This window comes from Engraulis encrasicolus, chromosome 7, assembly GCF_034702125.1.
Source record: "Engraulis encrasicolus isolate BLACKSEA-1 chromosome 7, IST_EnEncr_1.0, whole genome shotgun sequence".
NCBI classification, from domain to species: domain Eukaryota; kingdom Metazoa; phylum Chordata; class Actinopteri; order Clupeiformes; family Engraulidae; genus Engraulis; species Engraulis encrasicolus.
This window is the reverse complement of record NC_085863.1, coordinates 17389494-17401993: the sequence shown is the minus strand read 5'-3', so window position 1 is coordinate 17401993 and position 12500 is coordinate 17389494. Positions and strand designations below refer to the sequence as shown.

Here is a 12500-nt window from a genome sequence, read left to right as displayed (position 1 = left end):
AAAAGTGAAACTGTAAAAACCGAGCACTTTACATGAACCTAGAGAGAGGGTAGATCCTCAGGCGTAGTGACAGTTTCCAGGACGCCCAACATCCTCCTGCGAAAAATGTCTTTTTTGTGGAAGCTGAATTTCCCTGAAGCCTTCAGGGTCCACCAACGCAGCATGTTGTCTACTTTATCCTTTGGAAATGTCAGAAAACCAGTTCATGGATTGTTCTGCTGGTTGGTTAGCTGAATTGACACCATTATGTCTAGCATGGCTCTACTGTACGTGCATATATATACCAAGACCTTGCAAGACGTTGCTCAACTAAAAATATCAGCTTTGCTAGAGAGAGCTATTGTACATCTTTTTTACTGCACCCACAGATACAGACAGGTATGGCCAGTGGCAGAACAATTGCACTCAGTGCCCACAAGGCCCCCCACACCAATACAGGAGGGCCCTGGGCCCGGGGCAAATGCCCTGCTTGTCCCCCCTATAGCTCCGCCCCTGGGTAGGGCTATATGAAGTAGCAGTCTTGGTGTTTGGATTGGCGCCCTCATTGCATGTGTGTTCTCCACCGCTAGCTTTAGGCTAGTTTGGAACGTTGGGGGTCTTTTCACCCAGTGTTCCTTTTCCATGGGTGTCAGTGAGTAGGAGTCAAGTAGGAGTGTGCGTATGTGTGTGTGTGTGTGTGTGTGTGAGCGTGCGTGCGTGCGAGAGAGAGAGAGAGAGAGAGAGAGAGAGAGAGAGAGAGAGAGAGAGAGAGAGAGGGAGAAAGAGAGAGAGAGAGAGGGAGAAAGAGACACATTTATGGCACAGTCATTACCAGGCGCACCACCCAGTGTGTTTACCATTTACCATCAATGCAGCAGCACCACCCTAGAAGAGTGATGCACTATTGAGCCGTGGAAAAGACAGACGACAGAGAGAGAGAGAGAGAGAGAGAGAGAGAGAGGGGGGGGACATAAAACTCAGACTTGATGTGTCTGTCTCAGATCCTTTAATATGATAACAGTTTCTCGAGGACTGTAGCAATTATAGTGGCGTATAGAGTGACTGGTGGACGCGTGGCCCCCTGCCTGTGCAGTGAGACTGTACAAATCGGAAGGCAGCATGGCTCTCAGATCCAACTTCGCTGCAGAGGATTGGAGCCAAACCACACACACCCTCCTACCCCTCCTACCCCACAGACAAACACGCACAAACGCACACACACACAAGCAGGCACACACACACAGCACCGTCCAAGTTGGGGCTCCAAGTTTGTGCAGTAAGCGCTTTTCTTGTGCCAGAGAATGCCTCGTAAACTAAAGCTAACTTGGCTGGCTGCACGCGAGACATGATCACATTTTGGCTTAATCGTCACCCGTTTTTCTTTCATCGAGTTGGCTTTGAGTGTACTGCTGTTACACATTGTGTACTACACTCTACCCATCATTCTATGCACAAGATATAAATAAAAGTGTAGACATTTATGTCACATGTGTATTACGCAACAAAAAACTATTTTAACAAGATATAGTACATATGCCTGAGCTAAGGGTCTGTAAACCTGCAGTGGCTTACTTTCTGAATAGCCATGTGGTGCTTTACAAGGTGCTGTGTGTTTAGCGGCGCGGTACTGTACAGTAGTCTAGCCTTTTTATTTACTGCCATTGAATCACGTTAACCGTGAACCGTGATTACGTAACTCCCAAAATCACATCTACCCCAATGAGACAGAGTGAGGGGCTGCTACTGGGTATGAAGCAACCACGTGTAAGCCATCAAGTAGGCCTACTCTTAAGATTAAGCAATGTCACGCAGGGGAAGATCTAGCCATTTTGGGGCCCTAGACGAAATATCAACATGGGGCCCTCAAATGTCATTATAGAGACATAAACTTCTGTGTTTCTGTGCTATTTTTTTGGGGGGTCCTGGCTCTATTTTTTGCTATGCTTTGTCCCATATATATATTCGATTACTATGCATAAGTGGCAAAGCCTAATTTTCTGTCTGTTTACCGCAACTGATGTGAGGACAGATTTGGTCTGGGCCCTAGGCAATTGCCTAGGTTTGCCTAATGGAAAGTCTGGCCTCTGATGTCACGTAATGTCCTATGAGCACGCCATTCATTAAGGTGCTTGGAATGCCTATCCCCTTATCGCATTGAAAAAGAATTACACCTTGATTTGCCCATTGGGTTATCTGAACCTGCTATGTGTGTTTCAAAGGATTTCTAGGTATGCATCCTCATAACTACATAGATTTGCTCTTTCATCTGAAGAACTTTAAATTACCCCCATCATTCACTTTCACTTCACTTTCATCATTGCAGATCTGTGTGCTTTTAGTACACTATAGGAGGAACATTATCTATTCAGTGAGTGAAGACTCAATACATTGAAAATATGGTAAACAAGTCCTCCGCAAGGATGTCTGTGTAGTAGACCTTTTACCCAGAAGCCTGGAGAAGGTCTATCGACTGGAAAAACTTGCACAGATTTGAGTAAAGCCTTCATTGCACAGCAGGCCGGGGTGGGCAGATTTATTTTTTTTTCCTTCTTTGTTGATGCGGCCAAGTAATCTTCCACCTGCATGCACAAAAACCTTATCAACACATCACCCTGGCCAATGAAAGTCAAATAGCCAGTAATAGCGCATAGCGATAACAGCGAAATACATGAAACCAGGTCAACGGAGTTCGCTGTGATTTTCACTTTGTATGTTGAGTGTTGTTCGTTGAGTGTGTGTGTGCGCGCATGTGTGTGTGTGTGTGAGAGAGAGAGAGAGAGAGAGAGAGAGAGAGAGAGAGAGAGAGAGAGAGAGAGCGTGTGTGTGTGTGTGTGTGTGTGTGTGTGTGTGTGTGTGTGTGTGTGTGTGTGTGTGTGTGTGTGTGTGTGTGTGTGTGTGCGTGCGTATACTTGCACGTGCGTGTGTGTGTGGCCAGTAGCGTATACTTGCACGTGCGTGTGTGTGTGGCCAGTAGCCACACACTTGCCAAGTGCACCTCACGCTCACGGCACCTCTGGCTGTTGATAGCTCATATCAGAGTGACAACACTGAACTCTGATATGATAAGCAGCAGGTACACCAGTCACCCCTCACCTCACCTGTTCAAACCAACAGCTGAGATTAAAAAATGACCTCATGGGTTTACAGTGACTCAGCGCAGTGACTCAAATCACCTGTCCTGCTCATCTACCTGGGACAAGGTGTTTCACACTACACATCTCTCTCTCTCTCTCTCTCTCTCTCTCTCTCTCTCTCTCTCTCTCTCTCTCTCTCTCTCTCTCTCTCTCTCTCTCTCTCTCTCTCTCTGCATGTAGCCTATATCTACCTGGCACAAAATGTTTCACACTTTTCACACTTAGGCTACATGCACACACATCTCTCTCTCTCTCTCTCTCTCTCTCTCTCTCTCTCTCTCTCTCTCTCTCTCTCTCTCTCTCTCTCTCTCTCTCTCTCTCCTACAGCCCTGTATCAGGTTCTTCATCTACAGTTATCTGTAATGGGAGTATCTCTGCTTCTTAATTGCTCTGGCTTCACTTCACAGAGGGTCAAAGTGATGCCACAAGTGGCTCAGCAAATACACTCCTGAGACTCTTTTACAACCGTGATTACCCGCCAACCACACACAGGGATTACTGTTTGACTCTTCCGCACAGTTTTGAACACACAACCACACTCTATACGGCCTTTACAACGGCTCCCTCAGAAACGCCAGCCGCCCATTGTGAAACAGGGGTGTGACGTGTGTGTCCACGCCGAGAAGCTCACTCATTTCAACAGTTTGCAAACGTTTTCCCCATGTGATTCTGCTGTTTAACGACCACTGTTTAAACCGTCTTATTTCCATTTCACCTCAGGCATGTAAGTCAGGCATGTAAGTCAGGCGCACGAATCGTTTTCATGTCCCACTCCCTATAGGCCACATAGCCTCCATCAAACAGATATTTTCATGAACACACACACAAAAAAACGGGACACTTTATGTGTGCGATTAGAGGGTTCTTAGAGAATGTATCCCCTAGGCTTGTGGCCAGAGATTAAGATCATATTACAAACACCGGTTTCTTAAAAATCCCGCAGCTTTGTAACAATAATAACACCAAAAAACAAAGGGCACACGTCCTGTACTCTGTGTCTATCCCTCTCTGTATTCCACTATTACGCTGGAGGCAACCCAGGAATGCCGCGTATCCACTTCGTGATTTCCCGTTGATGTTTATCTCTTATCTCATCTGGTATGTAGCCGCTCTTGCATTGCTTGTTAGCAACATCTGCGCGTCTAAACATCCGTCAAATTTTCAGTTTTTTTTCTTCTCCTCTGTCGCGGAGAGAACAGACAGCGAATGTGATAGGACCAGAAAAGGGCGACTAAATGGGGGGACACCGTCACACTCTTATTATCGCTGTCTGTCTATAAACGGATCTCAGAAACTTGCCAGCACAGACCATTTAAATGTTGCATTAAAATCCAACAGGACACATTTATATATGGCTGAAACATCTTCGCCAAAGCAAGAAAGAAGAAGTTAACACATACCAGAGCAACTGTGAAGTAATCCAAGTAAGACATAAATTCCGGTGAAGCGTAAAACCATCGTTCCGGAGACCTTGACAACGCTTACGATTGCCGTTTCTCTGTTTTAAATAGTCCAAAAATGTCTCCTCCGAAACAAATCCAAGTCCAAATCCAATTCAAATGTCTTCGCAATTAATAGCAACAGTATTGTCAGCTGTAATAGACGCAGTTCCTCTAGTTATTCATGCCATCCTGGAGAACTTGGACGAGTTAGTTCTTGCTATCCAAAAGTGAAACCCTGCTTTGAAATGCTGTGATTTTGTTTCAGCAAACAATTCACTGAAGTTTGGGCTCAGCAACTCGGATTTTCTGCTTTCAATTTTATCCCAAAGTCAAGTCAGGCAGTTTCCTCCCGCAGTGTATACCCCGTGCAGAAGGGCATCTTCCAACTCGCCAGGAACGATACCTCAGAGAATGCCTCTTCCAACGGCTCCACACATATCAATCGCAGATTCAACTCTTCACTGGAATGAGCGAAATAAACCCTAGCAAAAGGGCGCAGTGCTCTACTATCACTTCAAGACCGCCCGTCTTCGCACAACCGCTTTACTTCTTCTGCAAACTCTTGCAATAAGATTAGCAGACGAGCGTTGGGATTCCTGAGCAATTGCTCCCAACTACTTAAAAAAAAACCTGCCCGTTAAATCCCAACTGTTGTTTCCAGGAGAAAGTTGCCATGAAGCGGCTTTTGGTACTTTTTCCACACAGCGTTCCCCTAAGAACTGACGCGAGTAGACAGCGCCTTCGCCTCAGCCAAGGGGGCAATGTATTTGACTACAGCAGCTCTCCATTCAAGCTCTCCAGAATGGTATGCGCCACTCCAGTAGCAGCGACAACGGGGCTTTCCGCTGATGCCGTTAACCAGTTGCAAGCTAGAATACTGTGCCTAGACGCAGCTTACTTCTTAACTCTGAAAACTCACTTGTTGTCTGTTCGAAAATATTGTCTGTTGTCAGAATACAGGTCGTGTACAAGACAGAGGCGCTCGATAAGTGCTTAATTTCTGTTTATGGTTATTGCGTTTTAATGACTGTCACTGGAATTCTATTATCCAGTTATTGACTGTCTAGCACGTGGGTTCAATTAAAATCTGCAATATAGCAGCTTCATGCAACGAGTCATGTGTTCATCTGAAGCATGGAGGACATAAACTCATATTCTGGATAAGGGCACTTAATATGTGCCATTTTACTGTAGGCCTAAATGTCTACAGTAATAGTCTACACGAATGTTATTGTCATCATAAATTAAACCACTGTAGAAACTACAGGGGAAAAAAAACAATAGCTCAGTTTTATAACTGTAACATATTATCTGTTCTGCACACACAGCAGATGTTAACCAGCCAGATGTTCAAACCGAGCCTCGCACTCATCTCATCGACTTTCCTCATTCGCTGGTTTGCTGCGGGGTGGGTCTGACAGGTAGGGTGGGAAGACCGAGAGGAACGTCACTTATCAGCTCAACACCCCCCTCTGCTGGAGGACGCTGAATATACCGCATTACGCACTACATTACGCATTGAAACTGTGGCAAATGCCGAGGAAAGGACCACCACACCAGAGACCCCTCCATGAAAACAAGAGGCCTGCTCAATGTAATCACTACATTTTTTATGCTTAAGGGTTAAACTAACAAAAATGTGCTGAAATGTGATGTCACTTGTACATATCTAGGATTAAACACAGATTAAAATCTCCAGCATGAGCATGTGCTGCCCAGCAGGCAATAATGTTCTGGCCGGCTAAAGTGACCAATATCTCATCTAATCCAACTTTTACGATGACAGGAGGACCACTATGCCAATCTATGTTGGCTCACTAAAACGGTCTGAAACCCAAGCGCAAGCAAAAATGAAACCATTTCCCTTTTTTCATTCCAGACTTAGAATTGGTCTATGTACGGATGTCATTTCAGCTGCTCTGCTAAAGTATTTAAGCATGGAGACAGAGAGAGAGAGAGAGAGAGAGAGAGAGAGAGAGAGAGAGAGAGAGAGAGAGAAAGAGAGAAAGAGAGAGAGAGAGAGAGAGAGAGAGAGAGAGGATGCTGTAAAGTGACTGTTTATAGAGAGCTACAATCCTGTCAGACAGTGTCCAGCGTTACTCCCGCGAGTGCTTTTGTCATGCAACATACCAGCTTGGCAAAACCATATGGTTGTATTGAGAGAGAAAAAACAGCCGGTCAGCTACATTCATTGTGCCCACAGACTTCATCGGTCGGTCATTGCATTTCTCTTTCCTAATTCTATCTGTCTTCCAGTGTAATTTTGGTACTCTCTGCCAAGACTGCTGTCTGTTCTCCCCATTGCCACTGTACTGTACGTCAACATTGAATTAGGCCCTTGTCTCTCCTCAAACGGAGAACGAGACAGGCAGAGAGAGAGAGAGAGAGAGAAAGAGACAGGAGGAAATAGAGTGGGGGCACAGAGAGACAGAGAGAGAAGGATGGAGAAAGAGGGGGAAACGTGGAGGAAAAGAAATGGAGGGATGGGGGTTGCGAGAAAGGGAGGGGTGGGCAGAAAGAGAGGGGGAAAGGAAAAGGAAAGGGCATTATGCTGCTTGTCATTCCAGTCTGCAGTTTAATTGCAGGGGGAGAGGGAGAGTGGCTGTCTGCTGTGCAAACCCACACTGGAGCCACCGCAGTCAGCCCAACACTCACCAGAACACACAGCGCAGCACAGAGCAGCAGAGTACAGTACAGTAGTACAATACATTGCAGCGCAGCACAGCGCAGCGCAGTACAGTACAGTACAATACATTGCAGCGCAGCGCAGCGCAGCTCAGCTCAGCGCAGCTCAGCTCAGCTCAGCTCAGCTCAGCTCAGCACAGCACAGCACAGCACAGCACAGCACAGCACAGCACAGCACAGCACAATACATCGCAGCGCAGCGCAGAGCAGCACAGCGCAGAGCAGCACAGCACAGCACAGCACAGCACAGCACAGCACAGTACAGTACAATACATCGCAGCACAGCACAGCACAGCGCAGCGCAGCTCAGGTCAGCTCAGCTCAGCACAGCACAGTGTAGCATAGTGTAGTACAGTACAGCACAGCACAGCACAGCACAGCATAGCACAGCACAGCACAGCACAGCACAGCACAGCACAGCACAGCACAGCACAGCACAGCACAGCACAGCACAGCACAGCACAGCACAACACAACACATCAGTTCTGAGTAGAACACAACAGCTCAGCTCAGCACAGCACAGTGCAGCACAGCTCAGCTCAGCACAGCACAGTGTAGCATAGTGTAGTACAGTACAGCACAACACAGCACAGCACAGCACAGCACAGCATAGTACAGCGCAGTTCTCAGTAGAACACACAGCACAGTACGGCATAGCACAGCACCGCACGCACAGTCCACACGCACAACACCACACACAGCACAGTATGGCGTAGTAGCACAGCACAGCACAGCAGTTCTGAGTAGAACACAACTGCACAATTCAGTGCCTACCATAACACAAGCACAACAGCAAAGTGAGTCAGCACAGCCCTCACCGGAACACAATACAACAGAGTGCACAGTGCAGTGACGCTTTTATGTAAACATTAAAATATGATTCCTTGCAGAGACTGCTGTCAGCACAAGTCCTCTCTATGTCTCCCTGTCTCTCCCTCTCTCTCAGTTTGTTGGTCCCAGCGGAGCCTTTGTGTCCACAGCGTGCGTTAAATATGATAAAGCATCCCCCTTTTTAAGATGATGGAGATGAAATGCAATATACAGAATAAAAAAACACAACCATACAGTGAGGGGAACAGAACTCACACTATCTGTCCTATACATCCCCTAAAGAAGTTTACTGTTTTTTCTGTCTGTCTGTCTGCCTGCCTGCCTGCCTGTCAATCTGTATGTCAGTACACCGGTCTGTCTTTCTGTCTGTCTATCTGATTGACTGTCTGTCTGTCTGTCTGTCTGTCTGTCTGTATGCCTGTCTGTCTGTCTGTATGCTAGTATGCCAGTCTGTCTGTCTGTATGCTAGTACGACTGCCTGTACGTCCGTACGTCTGTCTGTCTGTCTGTCTGTCTGTCTGTCTGTCTGTCTGTCTGTCTGTCTGTCTGTCTGTCTGTCTGTCTGTCTTTCCATCGGTCTGACTCGTTTATATCTTCTCATTTGTCTTTCTCTGAACCCATTCCCTGCATCTCAATGTTCACCATTATCATTATCATCATCATCCATAAGGCTCGTTGGTCTTCTCCATCCATCAGTAAAGATGACAGCAGCACAGAGAGGCTGTGAACAGCAATCCTCTCCTGGACCAGTCAGTCTGCTATTTTTATGTTCACTACACTTTACACTTATCACAAAGAAACTAGCACAGGAACAACCAATCTACTGCTATTATGAAGAGCCAGACATTCACTTTCACACACACACATACGAAGAGTTCAGATGCAAAACCCTCTAACTCCATTTCTGAAGACCTGCACTTCTATATTTTTAGGGAACCCTGTTGTTGGTTTGGTTTACATTCATGTACTTGGTAATACATATAAATAGTTATATTACATAAATAAAATTTAAAAATATGCAATTTTGATAGCTTTGTATTAAATAAAAATGAATTAAGATTATTTTCTGAAAAGACACTTAGGGGGTTTTGCATCTGAACTCTTCATACACACACACACGCATGCACATACGTATATATGTGCGCACAGACGTACGCACACATGTATGTACGCACATACGCACACACACACACACACACACACATACAGACACACATACAGACACACACACACGCCCACACACACACACACACACACACACACACACAGACACACACACACACACACAGACACACACACACACACACACACACACACACACACACACACACACACACACACACACACACACACACACACACACACACACACACACACACACAGGCAGCTATAATGAAGCTCAGCCATTATCACAAATGGAAGTCTGGTCCATTATCATCACCCTCATATTTCTGGAGTGGGCGATGATGATCCTACTATGGAGCTTTCAGGCGGCCAGAGAAGCCGTAACAGGCGGGAGGCATACATGCTTTGTCTGACAGACAGTGACAGACAGAGAGACAGGGGAAAACTGTTTTCATTTAATGGTTCACGACTGGTTCACTGGTTCTCCAGTACCCGTTCCACTGGTGGCCATGGGCGGCACTGACAAGCCTTTTCATCACATACTGTACCAGAGATTCTTTAAGTATAGAGATATGCCAATGTAATAGGTTGCTATGGGCACCTAACATGACCAGGTTTCGGTCTGCCTAAAGGGGCGTGTCATAATACTCCTAGCATTGAATAGAACAGTCCTTAGGTCTGCCTAGGTCTGCCTAAAGGGGGATTTCCCCCCCTCCCCCTTGCGATAATAGAACCCGGAAACAATGGGCCAATGGAACCTCTCTCTCTCTACTCTCTCTGACTGTACAGTACCTCAAGAAAGCCAAGCACCAGTAGATTCACATGTACTGCACTTCCACTAGACAAGAACACTGCAACGCATGAGAGAGAGAGAGAGAGAGATTGAGGGAGAGAGAGAGAGAGAGGGAGAGAGAGTGGGAGAGAGAGAGATTGAAGGAGAGAGAGAGATTGAAGGAGAGAGAGATTGAGGGAGAGAGAGAGTGGGAGAGAATGGGCAAGACAGGGGGAAATGTAGAGAGACGTTGAGATGAAGAAGGAAACGAAAAGGACAAAGTACTTTCTGCTTGGTAATTGTGTTGCCTTCACTTGTATTTACCCTGCATGTACTAAAGCAAGACATTTATAAAAGCAACAACAAAAATGCAACATCTATTCAGTGGTTCATCCTCTTGTAATTGGGTTAAAGCCTTGTTTGTATTTGCTCTGATGCTCTGTATGAGATATAATCATTGTAGGTAATTTCTGAGGAGCAGCATATCTCTCTTCACCTGTAATTACAGACCAGAGATGGGACCAAGTCACTAATTTGCAAGTCGCAAGTAAGTCTCAAGTCCTTCCAATTAAGTCTGAGTTCAAGTCACAAGCTAAGACACATTCCTGCTGAATGTCAACAAGACCAAGGAGATTGTTGTCAACTTCCAAAGGGTCCAAAAACAACTGCCACCACTGACCATCGACGGCGATGCTGTGGAGAGAGTGAGCAGCACCAAGTTCCTTGGAGTGCACATCAGCGACGACCTCTCTTGGACCACCAACACTACATCACTGGCGAAGAAGGCCCATCAGCGTCTCTACTTCCTGCGCAAACTAAAGAAGGCAAGTGCTACACCCTCCATCATGACAACATTCTACAGAGGAACCATAGAGAGCGTCGTGTCCAACTGCATCACAGTGTGGGGAGGAAGCTGCACGGAGAAAAACAGGAAGACACTCCAGCGTGTTGTGAACACAGCGAAGAAGATCATTGGAGTACCACTCCCCTCCCTGCAGGACATTTACACCACACGCCTCACCCGAAAAGCACTGATGATCATCAAAGACACAAGCCACCCTGCACACAAACTGTTCAGCCTCCTGCCCTCTGGAAAGAGGTACAGGCGCCTCCGTTCCCGTACCACCAGGCTGGCGAGCAGCACAATGCACCAAGCGATCAAGATGCTGAACACTCAACCCACTCTCCCTCCACTGTCAGCCTCTAGCCAGCAAGGCCACTGACAACCCCCCCCCCCCCATCCCCCACCACCATATCTGCAACTGAACATTCCACCTGCACTACTTTACTTGTGACTGAACTTTCAACCTGCACTAACTCAAAACATGCACACACACACACACACACACACACACACACACACACACACACACACACACACACACACACACACACACACACACACCACACACACACACACACACACACACACACACACACACACACACACACACAAGCACACTGCACTTTCTGCACTAAACCCAAACATAAACACACTGACACACACTGACACACACACACACACAGACACACGAACACACACACAGACGCACACCGCACCTTCTACCTGCACTAAACACACACACACACACACACACACACACACACACACACACACACACACACACACACACACACACACACACACACACACACACACACACACACTGCTGCTGGTGTACTTGACAAACCTTTTTAATATTTATTTTTCTTCAAAATGCTACTATTACCATGTCTAGAACGCTATAAAGGACTTTTTTAGGAAAAGCACAAAAGCACAACAATACCTCTTAATGTATGTCCTCTACAAGTCTTCTGTTGTCCAGTCTTGCACTTTAAATGTCTGTATGAGCACTGTCTATGTCCATACTGTCTTAAGTCCATGTATAAGTACTGTCTATGTCTATACTGTCTATGTCCTTACCTAGATTAGTCTATATCTGTATGGGAAAGCAAGAAATGTAATTTCAAATTCTTTGTATGACCAGTGCATGTAAAGAAATTGACAATAAAACCTACTTGACTTGACTTGACTTGACTTGACTTGACATTTGACCAAGTCAAGTCCAAGTCCAAGTCCAAGTCGTGCCAAACCCAAGTCAAGTCTTATTTTTTTTCAAGTCCTTAACAAGTCACCTTGTATTCTATTGACAATTAATTTTGGTCATACATACATTCATTACCTCATGTCCCCCTTTGCCAGTCATGTCCCTTACGAAAATCGACATGGTATACCACGATTTCATGCTTTTTTGAGTATGGTTCGGCTTGTTTTTTGGTCTCTGATTTTGGTCTCTAAAACTCTAATAGAGACCATTTCTCTTCTAACCCGTATACAGGGGAACATTATGGTGAAATCAACCAACAAACTGCACACATGGTCAATATTAAAGCCAATGCTACTTCAATCAGTTGGGGGGTCTATGTGCCACCACCGTTCACTACTATGATACCGGACAAGGGTGAAAAACATTTTTTTGGGTTCAGACGTAAGGTGGAGTAACAGCATTTAATGACCATGAATTGATTAGT

At 45.9% G+C, this 12500-nt stretch overlaps 1 protein-coding gene across 1 annotated transcript in view; it reads right to left on the bottom strand.

Annotated features, from left to right (window-relative positions):
* Window positions 1-5353, bottom strand: part of LOC134451729 (roundabout homolog 1-like) — a 336086-nt gene extending 330733 nt beyond the window's left edge. Inside the window, exon 1 of the mRNA XM_063202132.1 lies at window positions 4514-5353. Within this exon, the coding sequence (XP_063058202.1) occupies window positions 4514-4571 (58 nt within the window). The 5' untranslated portion in view covers window positions 4572-5353. The remainder of the gene's footprint in view (window positions 1-4513) is intronic.
* Between the last annotated feature and the right edge of the window lie 7147 nt (window positions 5354-12500).